General features: G+C 38.3%; 2 protein-coding genes across 4 annotated transcripts; one reads left to right on the forward strand and one right to left on the reverse strand.

The window, feature by feature from the left end:
• The first annotated feature begins 2,017 nt into the window (after nucleotides 1-2,017).
• On the forward strand, nucleotides 2,018-9,148 carry prodh2 (proline dehydrogenase 2). 3 transcript variants are annotated; one of them, XM_016513353.1, is made up of 12 exons: nucleotides 2,018-2,083; nucleotides 2,359-2,543; nucleotides 2,668-3,186; nucleotides 3,789-3,979; nucleotides 4,618-4,744; nucleotides 4,914-4,985; nucleotides 5,092-5,172; nucleotides 7,155-7,298; nucleotides 7,476-7,642; nucleotides 8,368-8,478; nucleotides 8,566-8,654; nucleotides 8,750-9,148. In XM_016513353.1, exons 3-12 carry the CDS (start codon nucleotides 2,944-2,946, stop codon nucleotides 8,929-8,931), a joined length of 1,407 nt encoding a protein of 468 aa, XP_016368839.1. In that variant the 5' UTR covers nucleotides 2,018-2,083; nucleotides 2,359-2,543; nucleotides 2,668-2,943; the 3' UTR covers nucleotides 8,932-9,148. The 3 variants fall into 3 exon arrangements, with proteins under 3 accessions (XP_016368839.1, XP_016368837.1, XP_016368838.1); XM_016513351.1 differs by lacking the exons at nucleotides 7,155-7,298; nucleotides 7,476-7,642; nucleotides 8,368-8,478; nucleotides 8,566-8,654; nucleotides 8,750-9,148 and adding exons at nucleotides 5,248-5,391; nucleotides 5,569-5,735; nucleotides 6,462-6,572; nucleotides 6,660-6,748; nucleotides 6,844-7,132 and having other exon boundaries at nucleotides 2,019-2,083; XM_016513352.1 differs by lacking the exons at nucleotides 2,018-2,083; nucleotides 7,155-7,298; nucleotides 7,476-7,642; ... (1 more) ...; nucleotides 8,566-8,654; nucleotides 8,750-9,148 and adding exons at nucleotides 5,248-5,391; nucleotides 5,569-5,735; nucleotides 6,462-6,572; nucleotides 6,660-6,748; nucleotides 6,844-7,132 and having other exon boundaries at nucleotides 2,339-2,543.
• Nucleotides 9,149-10,691: 1,543 nt separating this feature from the next.
• tbx6 (T-box transcription factor 6) lies at nucleotides 10,692-16,331 on the reverse strand. Its single transcript, XM_016513354.1, has 8 exons — nucleotides 16,022-16,331; nucleotides 14,561-14,771; nucleotides 14,171-14,438; nucleotides 13,537-13,680; nucleotides 13,333-13,403; nucleotides 13,146-13,207; nucleotides 12,674-12,932; nucleotides 10,692-12,584 (listed from the first exon to the last, which is right to left on the reverse strand). The coding sequence occupies exons 1-8, from the start codon at nucleotides 16,089-16,091 to the stop codon at nucleotides 10,922-10,924; spliced, it is 2,748 nt and encodes a 915-aa protein (XP_016368840.1). The 5' UTR covers nucleotides 16,092-16,331; the 3' UTR covers nucleotides 10,692-10,921.
• Nucleotides 16,332-17,237: the final 906 nt, after the last annotated feature.

The following is a 17,237-nucleotide window of genomic DNA, read 5'->3' on the forward strand; positions in this document are numbered from 1 at the left end:
ATAAATTATCAAGTTTAGTTATTCTTATTTCTTTATTGCAAAACGCTAAAACTGGCACAGTTTTGGAGAGAAATGGGCTCTCATTTGAACTAGGGCTGCACGATAAATCGCATGCGATTCGCTGCAAGCGAGAAATCGCTGACAAGCTGCGCAAAACCACGATCATATTTTGCGCATGTTTTGCGCAGCTCGTCAGTGAACAACGGCTCTGTGTAGTTAATGCTGCTCAATGTGAAAGCCCGCAGGTGATGGAGATTTACCGCTGATTACAGAATGTTTCAGTACTCTTTCCACCACTGACTATATGGACAAAAGTATTAGGACACCTGACCATTACAGTAACTGGGACTTTAATGACATCTCATTCTAAATACGTAGACATGGAGTTTGGTCCCCCCTTTGCTTCCACGTGAGGCTTGCATGCAGCTGCTCGTCCATGAAAACCCATTCCATGGAGCGTCCGCACACAGTTTTTGTGCTGATACTAATCCAGTGGAAGTTTGCACTGAATTCTGCAGCTATGGAATCGGCAGAGCGTTGGCGACTTATACAAACCATGCACCTCAGCACTCGGTTGAGTTGCTGTTGTTCCTAAACGCTTCAACTTTCTAATAATACCACTTACAGTTGACCGTGGAATATCTAGAGGGGATGAAGTTTCATGCACTGACTTACTGCAAAGGTGGCATCCTATCACAGTACCACACTTCAATTCACTGAGCTCTTCAGAACGACCCCTTTTCAGACTGCATGACATACTTTTATCCATATGGCTATACAGTTCATCATCATGCATCCATATTGTTGGGGACTGAAACCCTCCATGCTCTACCAGTTGAGCTACAGGTAATATGAATGGCTATTTGTATGTAAACATGTTATTCCCTTCCATTGTGTGGTCTTGTCAAATAGATCTCATAATGATCACTCCAGATAGCCCTTGTTGTATTTTAAGGCTCATCAAATACTCTGTGTGTTAATCCAGATATAACTATTTGCTGAGTAGAGCCGCTGGTCTGTTGCAGTGGCAGAAATGCTGAGTAAAAATGTATCTTCCTTATTACAAAGATTGGAATGATACTAGATTTCTGAGAATTTTAGTTTAGACGCATGTTAGACATTATATAATTTTTTTTCCAGGTTAGGGTGGTCTGTGGACTGTATCCTTGAGCTGCTTAATTCTAAATGGCTTTAAGTTAGCAGTGGGAAATCTGTTTTTTGAAAGCAGGTGTTCAAACTAAACGTTTTCTGTGTATAACACACCGTCCCACACAAAACCCACAGATCTTCACTGATCTACAAGTTCTTGACCCATGTAAACATTTACTAAATGCTGTCAAGCCATGTGATGACCCATTTTTAGCCAATGAAGAATAAGCATAGTGACCACTAACCAAAATATAACTAATGGAACACATAAGGTCAAAGGAATTCTTTGCACAGAAGTAAAAGTCTGTAAAACATTATTCACTGACAGTACTTAAGGGACTCTTAATCAAAAGATTAGAATATATTAATCTATAGTGCACGCCACTGTAAATATATATATATATATAAATGTAAGTGTGTGTGTGTATGTACAATAAACATTTATGAGGGACAGGTGCAGAGACCAGCTCAGTGCAGTTATCTATGAAATACAGTACAAGGTGCAATCTAAATCTACATTAACATAGTGAAATGTGGATACAGTAGGGTGCAAATGAGAAGTATAAAACACAGAAGGTGCATTATTCAGAATGAGGTATTTGTACATATATAAACATACGGTCAGTGACCATATCAGTGTAATGGGCATCATGAGGTAGAATGTACAAAGGAATCTGCAACAATTATAACAGGTGATGCTGTATATTTTATTTAAGCATATTAATATAGTGCTATTCACATTGTGCGTAAGACCTCTGATGTCCAGTGTGACATAAGATATAGCTGTTTTCCTGATTGTTTAGAAGTTGAAGGGGGTTTGGAGTTAATTTTTGGCTCTTGTTTGTTAGTATTGACCGTTCAGGACAAAGTCTAGCACAGACTTTTGTCCAACACATCACTCTGCTGAACACCAGTCGTCTTCCCAAGATTCAAGGTCAGTCTAACATCTGCTCTGTTCTCTTGCTTATCATTTTTGGTGTAGTTTTTGGCAGTTATTTTTTAATGTATCCTTAAAATCTGCAATTGTTCTTTAAATAAATTGTAATTTCAGTGCTTTTTCAAAATATTAATTAGCTATACTGTGATTTTAAAGTGGTTTTGAAGTATACTAATGTAGTATCCAAATCCAAAGTGTTCCAAATTTGGTTTAATGCATCTTAAACTAGTCGCGCATTAAAAAAATGACTGATGCTCTGTCATATTTTACAGAGAAGTGGGGGCACAAAGTATCTGCCCCTCACGCTTAATGTCCCAAAGTTCAAACGGCACATCAGTCATTAACCAACATGCCTAAAACGAACCTCCCCCTTTCATTTGCTCTCATCCTCTGTTTATTTGCACTGGAAGCATTGCACAGAGTCTGCATACACTGGACTTGGCATCCATAATTACAGGTGAGAGGATTTTTTTTAAATTTCCAAACAATTTCAGACTTTTTCAGTGGTAGTGGTATGTTTACGGAGTTGGATACTAAAGTCAATCTTTTTCTGCTGCTTTTCTATGTTTATCTGCTTACAGGTGTCACTGATGTTTGGTCTGTAGAGATTTGTTTGTCGTAAAGAAATCGTGTTGGTCTGTATATGTCGATGTGGCTGTATGTATGAATGTACAACATATGAGCTGTGGTGTTTGCTGAATAAGAATTGGAATTGCACAATATTTAAACATACTGCTGCAATGTGTCTCTTCTGCAACCCTTAAGATTAGGTTTGTGCAGGGATCTATAGTTCACCACTTTAGGTTTTATCAAAACAACCTTTCTTAGCATCTTCAACAAGTGTCCGAGCAGTAGAGATGTTTTCTGTTCTTCGGCAACCAGCTTTGAGTCGTTTCATATCTGTGCGGCTCAAGAGCGTGGCTGCCTCACAGTCCCTGGCGGCAAAACGTGACCGAGACCTCTGTAACCCCTCATCTCCTGACTTTCTGACATTTGAGGATCCTCAAGCATTCAGGGTGAAGAGTTTCTGGGAACTGATCCGAGCCCTCGGAGTCTTCAGGCTTTGCTCGTTCCCTGCGCTGGTTAACAACTGTGGTAAGGTGAGGCAACAGCTAGATTTTTGTGTGAACTGCCAATGAAATGCACTTACTGAATCAACGAAGACCTATAAAGTCACCACACTTTAACACACTCTGTTAGCTTGGATAGTTTAGAAATTTTATCTGGTCTAGGAGAAATTGTATAGTTGAGTATCATCTGCTCAACAGTGGAAACTAATCCCGTTTTCTAATAATATTTTAGGCAGCATGTATAATGAAAACATTAGAGGGCCTATTACAGATCCTTGTGGTATTCCATACTTTACCACTGTGAGATTAGATGTTTCCTCATTTACAGAGACAAAATTGTGTTGTTTCTTAATGAGAGGATTGATAGCCGAGGCTTCTTTCCTCGGTCCTGTAGTAAACGTATTGTTTGCTTTCACTATTTGGGGAAGAGACACAGTCTATAGAATGGACTACATATGATGTAGTATCATTTAAGTGGTTAGATCATATTCTATCATAACTGTGATTGATGTTTGAAATTTTACATGCTACTGTCATATGATGCGTAGCGTCCTGGTGATGTTTTCTGTCAGGAGCTCTGTGGACAACATCCAATTACACTAATGTTTCTTGTTATCTCATGTCTAACGAAGCTGATGACCATTACAAGGAAGGTTTTGGGCAAGCAATGTTTCTGCATGGTCATGCGCCCATCTGTGTACGCTCAGTTTGTTGCCGGGGAAACAGAAGGTGAGATTGCAGACTCCATGCAGAAGATGAGATCGCTGGGGCTCCATCCTATGTTAGCTGTCCCCATTGAAGAGGACCTGGGAGAGAGCACTGGGTATTCAGATTTTGGATCATTTTTGGCTTTATGAGGGCATATTTTGTAAACTTGTTAGATTTATAGTGAACACACTTTTTTTTTAACTCGTGAAAATGGATTGCTGCATTAATGATGTATTTTATCCAGGCCAAACCAGAAATTATCATTACCCTGGTTTCCTTGTCTAGGTTAGAATAGTGGCTGTTAAAGCAGCTATACAAACTCAGTTAACCCTGCTTGGAGATAGAGCAGCACCACAGGACTAAATTGTGATTCTTTTCTACTCTGTTACTCTTAAGTAAAATAGCTTTCTGAACGAGAAAAACTTGATTTTGTTCATTGGGAATTGATTGGACTGTCAGATTGTATGCCAGTTGCCAGAATTCATGTCAAAACTGAGGTATACTTAAGGCTTTACTGAGCTCAGACGCAGAGCTGCATCACAAGGCCCAGTGAGCCCAGATATGCAGCTGCACCATGAGACCCTCTAAGCCCAGAGGCTGAGCTGCACCATGGGACCCAGTGAGCCTGGATGTGGAGCTCTACATTATACATTTCTGAATTTTCTGAATAAAGATTTTGAATTTGTAGCAAAGCAGTAATTCATAATTATATAGTTATGTAATATGTTTCATGACACAAAGGTCTATCTACAGGGAACGTCGATATGAAGACAACCTAGCGGCTATGCTGGAGTGTGTCCACATGTCTCACAGCAAAGGCTGGAGTAAAAATCCCATGATGCAGCTGAAGATCACCGCACTAGTCAGCCCTGAGCTGTGTGTGAGTGTTTCATCTATAAAGATCACTTTATATGAGTTGAGATTAACAAAGATTAAGGTTCTTTGTTTGATATGTACATTTGATAGATTGATGCTGTCCTTTTCGATGTTGTCATTTAAAAGTGCAAATGTTACTAGCAGTATTAGTAATTATATTAATTCCCCCTCAGTCTAAGCTGACGTCTCTACTAAAGACAGAACAGTATGATCTGAATGAACTTGTGAGAGCCATGGAGGGAGAGGTACAGATATTACTATTATTTCTTTTCTGTAGAACGTCACAAGGTTATTATAATCAGCTCTTATTTAGTATGTATTGTTTTAGATGGTGTTCTCTTTACCCGATAGGAAGTCATGTTTCCTGGTCTGACTGAGAGTGAAAACGCACACTTATTATTGGGCCTTCAGAGACTCAACAAAATAGGAGAGGTACCAAAACTTAAACACAAATTAGCAAAAAGAAAGTTAATGCTGGGATTGACTGGACATGCTGTGTGTTTATAGGCGAGTGTTAATAAAGTCTGTGTTCTGGTGGATGCTGAGTACACTTACATGAATCCTGCCCTGTCACTCATCACCATGGCAATGATGAAGAAGTTCAGTCAGCAAAGCGCCTGGATCTGGAACACACATCAGTGCTACCTTAAGGTCACCACAACCAACCTTTCATTGCCATTAAAAAAATCTTAACATTTCTCTCTTCTAAAATATATTTTTAAAAACAATTTTACCTAGTAAGATTTAAGGAATATAACGCCCTTTCTGTCTAAAAAGCAAATTTTATGTCCCTAATGGCTTTACAGACATACTTTGTTTCTTCACCAGGAATCAAGGAATCTGTTACTTGATGCCATTCAGACGTCCATTGATCAGTCTTTCTGTCTCGGTGTTAAACTCGTCAGAGGCGCTTACATGGACAAAGAGAGAAAACTGGCTGAAAAAGAAGGGCGAACAGATCCAATCCATGAATCATGGGAACGTACCAATGACAGGTGATTCTTTGACTCCAAATGACATTAACCCTATAAAGCCTACTGTATCTTATTTGATACGCAAGGCCTCTAAATTAGCAATATGATAAATAGTTCATACTTTTTTAGCAAGTAATAGCCCTTTTAGTATAATTGTGAAAGCATCCACCTGCCGCTTGTGGTTCATGTGTCAAAAGTTAAAAGAATAACTTTTATATTGTTAGTAATATTTCAAGATGAACATTTACTGTACTAAAACAATATATATATATATATACTGTATATAATGTCATGTAGAAATATGAGTATATTTTTGGGAGATGGAGTGACAACTGATATTTAGATGCATTTTATGTAAGTATCTGCTGTACTGTTATAAAGATCTCTGAATAAAATTAAGGTGTTTTTTTTTTCCTCCTTCAGTATGAGCTCCACATTCTTATTATATCATACTATATGAGCCATAAAAGCCTGATATGTCAAATGTGATACTCAACAACAAAAACTCTTTTAAAAAAAAAAAAAAAAAAAAAAAATGATTTCAGATGTTCTAGTTATCCTCGGCTCTTAAATGTATACATTACTCTTTGTGGGTGCATATCTGTTCAAATTTATATAAATTAACAGTAACTCCCGCTTGGTTTATTTATTTATTAAAATCTAATGCTAATCTATTTCTGTTCAGTGTTTTAAGTGCTGAAAATCCTTTTTAGGTCTGTGTTTTTAAATACCGTCTTTTATTTGCAGTTATAATGGATGTCTAGAGATCATGCTGAACCTCATTTCAGAGAAACCTGATCGCTATATGATAATTGTTGCCACTCACAATGAAGAATCAGTCAGACGGGCAGTGACACGGTACACCTTCGTACATTGATCATTCATCTGATTATCAGCAGTGTAAAGATCAGTGATGTTTATTTGTATGTTGTTTCTCTGTTTCAGCATGGAAGAGTTGGGGCTTCACAGAGACGGCAACTCTGTCTGTTTTGGTCAGCTGATGGGCATGTGTGACCATGTATCTCTTACTCTAGGTAAGAAGTCAGTTTTATTCAGTAGGGCTGAATTAATTCATTATCTTAGCTTTCTGGAACACCAGTCAACCCTCAGATTTATGTTCTCTTCACAGCCCAGCATGGTTTCTCAGTGTATAAGTCAGTGCCGTACGGCTCAGTGGACGATACGCTGCCATATCTGGTGCGAAGGGCTCAGGAGAACCGCACTGTGCTCCAGGGAATCCGTAAGGAAAGAGATCTGCTCAGACAGGAGCTGCGACATAGACTCAAAGAAAAGATCACAAGGGCCAGATAGAAAATCCTTCTACGTTGAGGATGATTTAGGATTAAAATGAACATGAAGTAAAAATTAGCCTTTTCTTAATGCATGTTCCTGGTGTTACTGTGCACAATTCATCAGTGAAAATTATTCCTGTGTTTATAGGCGAGTGTTAATAAAGTCCGTGTTCTGGTGGATGCTGAGTACACTTACATGAATCCTGCCCTGTCACTCATCACCACGGCAATGATGAAGAAGTTCAGTCAGCAAAGCGCCTGGATCTGGAACACACATCAGTGCTACCTTAAGGTCACCACAACCAACCTTTCATTGCCATTAAAAAAATCTTAACATTTCTCTCTTCTAAAATATATTTTTAAAAACAATTTTACCTAGTAAGATTTAAGGAATATAACGCCCTTTCTGTCTAAAAAGCAAATTTTATGTCCCTAATGGCTTTACAGACATACTTTGTTTCTTCACCAGGAATCAAGGAATCTGTTACTTGATGCCATTCAGACGTCCATTGATCAGTCTTTCTGTCTCGGTGTTAAACTCGTCAGAGGCGCTTACATGGACAAAGAGAGAAAACTGGCTGAAAAAGAAGGGCGAACAGATCCAATCCATGAATCATGGGAACGTACCAATGACAGGTGATTCTTTGACTCCAAATGACATTAACCCTATAAAGCCTACTGTATCTTATTTGATACGCAAGGCCTCTAAATTAGCAATATGATAAATAGTTCATACTTTTTTAGCAAGTAATAGCCCTTTTAGTATAATTGTGAAAGCATCCACCTGCCGCTTGTGGTTCATGTGTCAAAAGTTAAAAGAATAACTTTTATATTGTTAGTAATATTTCAAGATGAACATTTACTGTACTAAAACAATATATATATATATATACTGTATATAATGTCATGTAGAAATATGAGTATATTTTTGGGAGATGGAGTGACAACTGATATTTAGATGCATTTTATGTAAGTATCTGCTGTACTGTTATAAAGATCTCTGAATAAAATTAAGGTGTTTTTTTTTTCCTCCTTCAGTATGAGCTCCACATTCTTATTATATCATACTATATGAGCCATAAAAGCCTGATATGTCAAATGTGATACTCAACAACAAAAACTCTTTTAAAAAAAAAAAAAAAAAAAAAAATGATTTCAGATGTTCTAGTTATCCTCGGCTCTTAAATGTATACATTACTCTTTGTGGGTGCATATCTGTTCAAATTTATATAAATTAACAGTAACTCCCGCTTGGTTTATTTATTTATTAAAATCTAATGCTAATCTATTTCTGTTCAGTGTTTTAAGTGCTGAAAATCCTTTTTAGGTCTGTGTTTTTAAATACCGTCTTTTATTTGCAGTTATAATGGATGTCTAGAGATCATGCTGAACCTCATTTCAGAGAAACCTGATCGCTATATGATAATTGTTGCCACTCACAATGAAGAATCAGTCAGACGGGCAGTGACACGGTACACCTTCGTACATTGATCATTCATCTGATTATCAGCAGTGTAAAGATCAGTGATGTTTATTTGTATGTTGTTTCTCTGTTTCAGCATGGAAGAGTTGGGGCTTCACAGAGACGGCAACTCTGTCTGTTTTGGTCAGCTGATGGGCATGTGTGACCATGTATCTCTTACTCTAGGTAAGAAGTCAGTTTTATTCAGTAGGGCTGAATTAATTCATTATCTTAGCTTTCTGGAACACCAGTCAACCCTCAGATTTATGTTCTCTTCACAGCCCAGCATGGTTTCTCAGTGTATAAGTCAGTGCCGTACGGCTCAGTGGACGATACGCTGCCATATCTGGTGCGAAGGGCTCAGGAGAACCGCACTGTGCTCCAGGGAATCCGTAAGGAAAGAGATCTGCTCAGACAGGAGCTGCGACATAGACTCAAAGAAAAGATCACAAGGGCCAGATAGAAAATCCTTCTACGTTGAGGATGATTTAGGATTAAAATGAACATGAAGTAAAAATTAGCCTTTTCTTAATGCATGTTCCTGGTGTTACTGTGCACAATTCATCAGTGAAAATTATTCCAACGAAAAAAGTTTGCCTTTGTAACATATTATTTGGATTAAATAAGACTTTTTAATGTCTTTAAGAAGTTTCTTGTGCTCAAGGCTGCATTTATTTGGTTAAAAATGCAGGGGGAAAGTAATATATTGTGAAATTTTATTACAATTTGAAATAATTTTCAAATAGTTTTCCACTTTGATATATTTTAAAATGTAATTTATTCCAGCCATTACTCCAGTCTACAGTGTCACATGATCCTTCAGAAACCATTATTGATCACTGTGAACAACAACATAAAAATCAAATAAATTATATTAAAATATATCAAACCACTTATCTACGGTGTTGTGCTTATTTGAGGTGTCTCTCTCAGCACCCTGTGCTTGAGTGTAGTGCCGTTTACCTAACCTTATTTTAAACCCTCTTTGTCCAACACCATATGGAAAAGGAGGAAATAGAAATAAATGGAGGTGGGAAATTGAAGGAGGGGTTTGAGGTAATTATCACCTGGACTTTAATGACCATTCCTCAGTTTCTAACCCACACCCACTCTCAACACCTGACCATGAGCAAATGTCATGCAGAACTGGAATCAACCCTGAAGGCTAAGTAACACACAGAGATGATGGTTAATACTCTGTGAGAGAACAGACATGCCAGTTTTATTTGTTTTTTAAAAAAAAAAATTTAAGTTCTCACTTTCATGTTCTGTCATCATTTGCATGTCTAATACTTTCTATAGGGGGTGAATTCAGGTAAATCAGGACACTTTTTGGCCCAGTTATCCTGAATTAATCCTAATCTTTCTTAACTATCAAGTCACTCATCTGTTATCGTGGTTGGCCAGCAAAGTGCATCAGCCATATCCTCATTTTTTGTCAAAAGTTTTTAAAAGTTTCAATAGGTTCCTCACAGTTTTGAAGAATAGAGCATCTGGAAAAGCAAACTAACAGACATGCCAGTTTTATTTGTTTTTTTAAAAAAAAATTAAAGTTCTCACTTTCATGTTCTGTCATCATTTGCATGTCTAATACTTTCTATAGGGGGTGAATTCAGGTAAATCAGGACACTTTTTGGCCCAGTTATCCTGAATTAATCCTAATCTTTCTTAACTATCAAGTCACTCATCTGTTATCGTGGTTGGCCAGCAAAGTGCATCAGCCATATCCTCATTTTTTGTCAAAAGTTTTTAAAAGTTTCAATAGGTTCCTCACAGTTTTGAAGAATAGAGCATCTGGAAAAGCAAACTAAACTGTTAACTGTTTGCCTCATTAATTATTTGACCAACTAAATTAGATTTGCCAATAATTGGCATTTTATGACAGGAATAAAAAGCACAGGTGTGTTGTAAGGTATAAATGTTAATGGATGTGCAACGTCTTTATACAGACTTTGATAAAAGGTCTAGCAATATTATTTTGCGTATGCCACTTTTTGAATTTTGGTTTCTGATGCAATGACATTAAAGAGTGTCTAAAGTGTCCAAATACTTTTTGGGTCCACCATAGAATGTGGATTTATTTTAATTTTTTTTACGTATATACACACACAAGATTATAAAAAATAAAAATACAATTAAACTCATTCAAACTTTATTTTGTCATTTAAGCATACAAATAGAATTAAGAAAAATATACATCATTATTCAACTCATCAAGCAGTAGTCAGGATAAAACAAAAACATTCTAACCTTCTTTGTCAGCCGTAAACACTAAGAAGTTTTACATTTTAAACTACGCTTCGGTTTGTCTCTTTTTGTCTCACAGGTCCTCCAATGCAGTCATAAAATGTGCAGTGCTTCCATCATCTTCAGAGCAAAGTTGCTGGTTGATGCAGACATCAAAATCTCCTTGCAAACTTTGTTTGTTTACATGTTTTTTTTTCTTTTTATTCTCAGAATACTGCTCTTCCGCTAAGGTCAAAGTAAGAGCCCTGACCATGAGCATGCTGTGGCGGTCTATAAATATGCCTAAGGGGTAAATGCAGGGTGGACCGAGGATCCTGGCAAAGACGGAGTGAGTAGGAAGGAAAAGGGTTATAAAGGGATGGGGGAGAAGAGGAGGAGAGAGAGGAATCAAGAGAAGGGAGCAAGGAAGGGTGCAGTACCATATCTGGCAGATAGGGGGCAGCAGAACTGAGCTGCGAGAAGGTGCCTATCTCAGTGGGAGCTACAGCAGGGTATGCGTTTGAAGAGGAAGGGCATTGTGGATGGGTTGAGGCTTGAGGAACCAGGGGATTAAACTGAGATAGTAACTGAGAGGTACTTGAGGTTTGGATTGGGGGAAAAGACTGGGAGGTAATCTGACAGGGGTTTGCCGTTTGGGGTGGAATGTGAGGGAAGGAGGGATTAGGGTAGGACTGGGAAAAGGTAGATTGAATTTGGGTTGTATTCGGGATCGCAGGGACACTATGGATCGAGCTAGATGAGGGCAGAGTCAGACACTGGAGAGGATGTGGACCAGATGGGATAGGAGTTGGGAAGGGGTAAGATGTGTGAGAGGTGAGAATTGGTGCAGGGTTTTGGAGAGGCCCAGGAGTGTGTTTGGGCAGAGATGCAGGGAATGAGGGGACTCCATATGCTGTGGTAGGCTGCAGTGTGTTGGAAACTGATTGCATTGGGCCTTGATGGATAACATTGGTGGAAGGCAATGAAAAGGATCCGGTTGTTGGATAAATTGGGTTTGGAATTTCTGGGATGGTTCTCAGACCTGAAATGGATGTGGATTGGGAAGCTGGAAAACTATCAGTTGGTGGAGTAGGTCCAGGGGTACCCAAGTTGTGGCTATGGTTCTGTTGAACAGGGGGAAAGGGGAAGCCCATTGGGTTTGGATTGGAAGGTGTCATTATAGAGTTAGAATGTGCTGCCGGAGGGAAGGGGAATGCAGTTGGAGTTGTATTTGGGTCAGAAGGGGTGGGAATTTGGTTAGGGTTGCACTGTGGCACTGGCTGAAAGGCTAGAGCAGATTGGGGTAGACTTTGACATGGAGGGGATGTTGGATCGGGGTCGTTTGAGGACTGCACCGGAGGGAAGGGAAAGGCAGTTTGGGTTGGGTTTTGGACTGCAGGAGTTGTTGCGTTGGATGAGCTTAATCCTCCATAATCCACTTGATTTTGGCCAGGGTCAATAGTTAACCCAGAACCTTGACAAGAAGAGGGAGGGATAGACTGGAAAGGTGGATTTGTAGGTGTATGGGGGCTTAGGTTGTCCTGGGATTGGTCTGTTGGAAGAAAAGAGTGGTAGGATGATGAATGGAGAAGGTGCGGAGAGATGGGAGGGTATGAAGAGCCTGGGGGAGAGGTCGTAGAGGAGGGCATAGTTGTAGAGGTATTTAGACCAGGATGGTCTGATGAAGGCATAGAGGAATACGTGGACATAGAGGGTGGCGATGAAATCGGTGAGGACTGGGGAAGCTGAAGGCCAGAGTTCTGTGTGGAGGACACCATGGAATAGATGGAAGATGACTGAGGCAAAGGCACTGATGCATGCGATGAGGAGCTGAGCTGAGGAGTTGGGAAAGTTGATGTATATCCAGAAAGGCCCATCATTTGTCCAGACCTGTAACAAAAAGTAAGACTATCTTTGATAAACATGCCCAAAAACATTGAAAGCTGCTGTTAATGAAGCCAGGAGGTTATAGCACTTACCCATCCATCAGTGTGTTGTTTACATTATTTTCAGAGGCTGTCTGTTGTTGATTCTCCATTGAGGGAATCTCAGAGGTCAAGAACTCTTGTCCAAGGACAAGGGGTTGGTCAGAGACTGTCTGATCTAGGAGGGATGGAACTTCCGTATGAAAACCTGAGTCTGTAATTGGGAGGGCGGTGTTTATAATGGAGAGGGCGGAGCTTGGAATTTCCACCGACTGTGGTAGGAGCTCAGTGGAATCACATGGGTCACATGACTCTGAAAGAGGAATAAAGAGAGAATAGTGTCATAAAGTAAGAAAGCAATATTTGGGAAACCAAGTACATTTTTAGTAAAGTATTCTTTCGTGATAAGAGTAAATGTATATATAAAACAACTGGTAACGTCTCATGCATTTTTTTTATGATTCATTTGTGTCTTGGTTTTGTAAAGTTGTAGATTCTGATGTAAACAAGTCATCAATATCCTCACCAATATCCAAACATTCCTCTTGATTGGATGTAATTTTCCTCTTCAGTCTTGCCTCTCTTTGTCTGAGGAAAACAACAGAAAACTTATATTGTGCTCTCAGTCCCGATGTCTAAAGATGTTTTTGTGTTTAAACAAGAAATTATTAGTCTACAATTAGGTAATATTGGTGTATGTGTGTTTAACTTACTTTTTGCAGTTCATGCCATTCTCTCTAAAGCCTTTCGCAAAAGGATTTGAGTTTATCTTCAGTTCAGTAATCTAGGAGAAAACAAGAATTAAAAAACACTAGTTAGTTTATTAATTGCACAAATGGAATTTTTTTCTTTTTTTTTCTTTAAGTATATATATATATATATATATATAATATCTGAGAAATGTATTTTTCTCTCACCTTGCTGTTCTGGTATGCAGTGACCGTAATAAACTGTGTTTCAGGGAAGGTGAAAGAGTGCTGGGCTCTTCCCCACATCAGCACATCACGGGCCTCGATCACATGGACTCGTGGCTGGTAGCGATGTAGGGAGTGGAGGATGATCTTTAGGAGAAAGAGAGATGGAAACCACAGTTAAAGCTGTGGTATTGCTGAGGTACTGAGGAATTATTTAACAAAGACATAATGGCCATATATATATGGCTCATCTCTTTCGAAGCTACTTGACTTCATCATCATAAAAAAAATAAAAAAATAAAAAATTCTCTCTCTTTATCTATTCCTTCTCTTTCTAGCGTGTACTTATTTGAACAATGTCTAAAAACTTGGTATTACAAGCACTTCCTGTATCTGTTTGCCTCTTTTAAGAAGAATCGCTTTATGTATCCCCCAATTGTAAGTCGCTTTGGATAAAAGCGTCTGCTAAATGTCTAAATGTAAATGTAAATGTAAGGCATTAATGTGAGCTATATAAGTACTAATAAATAGCCAATATGCTAGTAACATGCATGCTAATAAGTAACTAGTTAATAGTAAGAACTGGTCCCTAAACTAAAGTGTTACCCAAATTTGAATACTGATGCATTTTACTCACATATCCTTGTGCATCCAGAGTGTTATTGGTGAGTTTGGCCCGGTGGAAGGATATGGTGCGGTTCTGCCAGTGTTCTCCAGTCGCAGGCGAGTCCGGGTGGATGAAGACGCGGTCCGGCAGCCGAGCCTCAGCTCCCCCAACCACCTGCCAGCTGTTGTCTTGAAATCGATAGCGAGAGGAATCAACAGGTAAAATGTCTAAAAGAAGAATGTAACGCAGTGATGGGTTCAGCCCTGACAGCTTCATTCGCAGCTGTGGAAACATTCTCCTGAGGAACAGAGAAAGAAAAGAAGATAAAACTATGAAAATTTAGCAAACTGACCAAATGTTCCAATCTAGCATTTCCAGATACATATACACCATTTCCTTCCATACTCAAAATGTGCTCACCTGCCCTTCTTAGTCACAATCATCTCAGTGCCAACTGTGCTGAACTGTTTCCACAGTGACGCATTCTCAAGCTCCATTTTGACACTGTCCTGTGGAGTCCCAGGAGTCTCTGCAGTGGCAGGAGGTGGCTGCAGCAGTCGAGGGGGAAGCCCACGAGCTGCCATGTCACATGTAGTAGGATACAATGGCACATGTGCTGGGGGTTCATGATCTAGGATAGATGGGCGAACAGGAGGCAGACAGTGACATCTGCATGTTAGAATTATACTCTATACATTATTGGCCTTGATGGTTCCATGAAGAGCCTTTAACATCCATGGAATGTATCCAGTGGAAAAAGGTTCTTTAGACTGTTAAAATGTACTTCACACTAAGAAAAAAATGGTTCTTTTAAGAACTGCTCACTGAAATGTTGTTTGGGGAACCAAAAATGGTTCTTCTATGGCAGGGGTCACCAAACTTGGTCCTGGAGGGCCGGTGTCCTGCAGAGTTTAGCTCCAACTTGCCTCAACACACCTGCCTGGAAGTTTCAGGTATACCTAAGACCCTGATTAGCAGGTTCAGGTGTGTTTGATTAGGGTTGGAGCTAAACTCTGCAGGACACCGGCCCTCCAGGACCGAGTCTGGTGACCTCTGTTCTATGGCATCACTGCAAACCCCCTCCTTTTTGGAACCTTTATTTTTAAGAACTAGACACCTAATTTTGTGAAGTTTCGAAGCATTTAACAATGGCTTGGGGAGTTTTCTATCAGTGAAATGTGCAGGAAATGTCTTACAAGTCTTCTAATGTACTGTTAGTCTCTATAAAACATCAAATATTTGAGACTTCATTCTTTTTAGCACTCATTATACTTGTTATATTCTTAAAAATAAAGGTTCTTTATTGGTATTTTTGGTTACATGAAGAACCTTTAACATCCATAACATTCCATTCCATTACATAAAAGCTTCTTTATAGTGAAAAAAAATGGTTCTTTTAAGAACTGTTCATTGAAACATTCTTTAAACTAAAGCTAAAACCTTAAGCATTTATGTTACTGGAAATTGTGTTTATATGTTTTATTTCAGCTAGCTGCATAAGCATCTCTCATTTTCATTTAGTTTAACTTGATGTACTAAGATAACTTAAAACTGCAATAAAAATCATATGTAGACTATACAGACATTAAAAAAAAAACTAATCATAATGGCAAAAAATGGCAAAATCGCTAAAACTCTAAAAGTAAAATGAAAAATAAATACGAATACAAAATATACTAAAATAATACTACTTTGGGGAACCAAAATGGTTCTTCTAAGGCATAACTGTGAAGAACAGTAGAACCTTTATTTTTAGGAGTGAAATCTCTGCAAGCACTTACATACTTTGTCATTAAATCACTGCATACACTCACATGCTAACTTAAATTCGTGCTTCTTTCTATGATTTTTTCCATCGATTGCAGTGAAAGTCTCTCTTACCTCTATAATAGCAGTCGCTCAGTCTCTGAGGTCCCAGGGCTAAACTAGGGTACATTTCCACACCCAGCATGTTTCTGGTAGACGTGCTTTTGTCCTTGCTTCACTTTTGGGTTTATCAGTATCAACTCAACACCTCGCTCATTGAGCTTTCATAATGGAGAAACACTGTTTCAAAGTCTTCTGCTGTCTTCTTTCCTGCTTCTGATGACTGTTCCTTTCTGTATCTTCTCTTCTAATGTCTCTGCATTTGTCTCCTTGTGCATTATATAGGTGAGTGCACCTTCACACGTTTACCAAATGGTGAGGTCTTCACACGTCTTCCCTCTTCTTCTGTTTCTTCAGGGTCCATCTTTTGGGCCCAGCACTCCTGCTCTTAACACACAGGCTAAATAAACACTATCTCACATTGCTTAGCACATCAAACCTAAAACATCAATGTATGTCTGCTTCGTCACTGACTGTGTTACTTTCAAACGGCTAAAGCTTTAAGAAAAATTCAAAGCTAGTAGTTTTAGACACTGATTTGTATTAGCTAGTTCCTGTTTTGACAGGTATATGTGATTCTCTCTACATTTTATTGATCTGCATCACATTGTACCCACAGAAAGAAAAATTATATATATATATATATATAGAATGCCAAACAAAATATTTGAAATACAAATAAATAAATAAATAAATTCAACATGTAATGCATTCTGGGAAATGAAGTGTTCTTACACCTTTTTCTTCTTACAACTATTTGAAAGAAATCTCTTATGCACACCGAGGCTCTATTCATTTGATTTAAAAAAATACATTAAAATACTATTATTGCAAGATATTATCTTATTTTAGAATAACTGTTTTCTATTTTGATATATTTTAAAATATATTTCATTCCTGTGATGGCAAAGCCTAATTTTCAGCATCATATCTCCAGTCTTCAGTGTCACATGATTCTTCAGAAATCAGATGTGTGTGTATGTGTGTGTGTGTGTGTGTGTGTGTATATATTTTTTATTTATTAATTTTTTTTTGGAGGAGACTATCACTGAAGTCTTTCACTTCTCAGATGTTTCTTTTAGAAAAAGGCCCTAGTAATTTCATATGTGTCTCTTCGAATTTGGAGATTTTATCCAAAACTACAACTAATAAATAATTGCTCTTAATGATTAAAAAGTCAATAAATAATAAATAAAAAAAAAAATATATATATATATATATATATATATAT

This window comes from Sinocyclocheilus rhinocerous, unplaced genomic scaffold (genome assembly GCF_001515625.1).
Source record: "Sinocyclocheilus rhinocerous isolate Xijiao unplaced genomic scaffold, SAMN03320098_v1.1 scaffold24, whole genome shotgun sequence".
NCBI classification, from domain to species: Eukaryota; Metazoa; Chordata; class Actinopteri; order Cypriniformes; family Cyprinidae; genus Sinocyclocheilus; species Sinocyclocheilus rhinocerous.

Excerpts from the sequence above, each read along its gene's own strand:
- prodh2 (XM_016513353.1), top strand. The coding sequence starts at position 2,944 with ATGTTTTCTGTTCTTCGGCAACCAGCTTTGAGTCGTTTCATATCTGTG. Across the intron at positions 3,187-3,788 it reads TGGTTAACAACTGTGGTAAG|CTGATGACCATTACAAGGAA; the intron begins GTGAGGCAACAG and ends TGTCTAACGAAG. Across the intron at positions 5,173-7,154 it reads GACTCAACAAAATAGGAGAG|GCGAGTGTTAATAAAGTCCG; the intron begins GTACCAAAACTT and ends CTGTGTTTATAG.
- tbx6 (XM_016513354.1), bottom strand. The coding sequence starts at position 16,091 with ATGCTGGGTGTGGAAATGTACCCTAGTTTAGCCCTGGGACCTCAGAGA. Across the intron at positions 14,439-14,560 it reads ATTGTGACTAAGAAGGGCAG|GAGAATGTTTCCACAGCTGC; the intron begins GTGAGCACATTT and ends TCTGTTCCTCAG. Across the intron at positions 13,208-13,332 it reads AATGGCATGAACTGCAAAAA|ACAAAGAGAGGCAAGACTGA; the intron begins GTAAGTTAAACA and ends TGTTTTCCTCAG.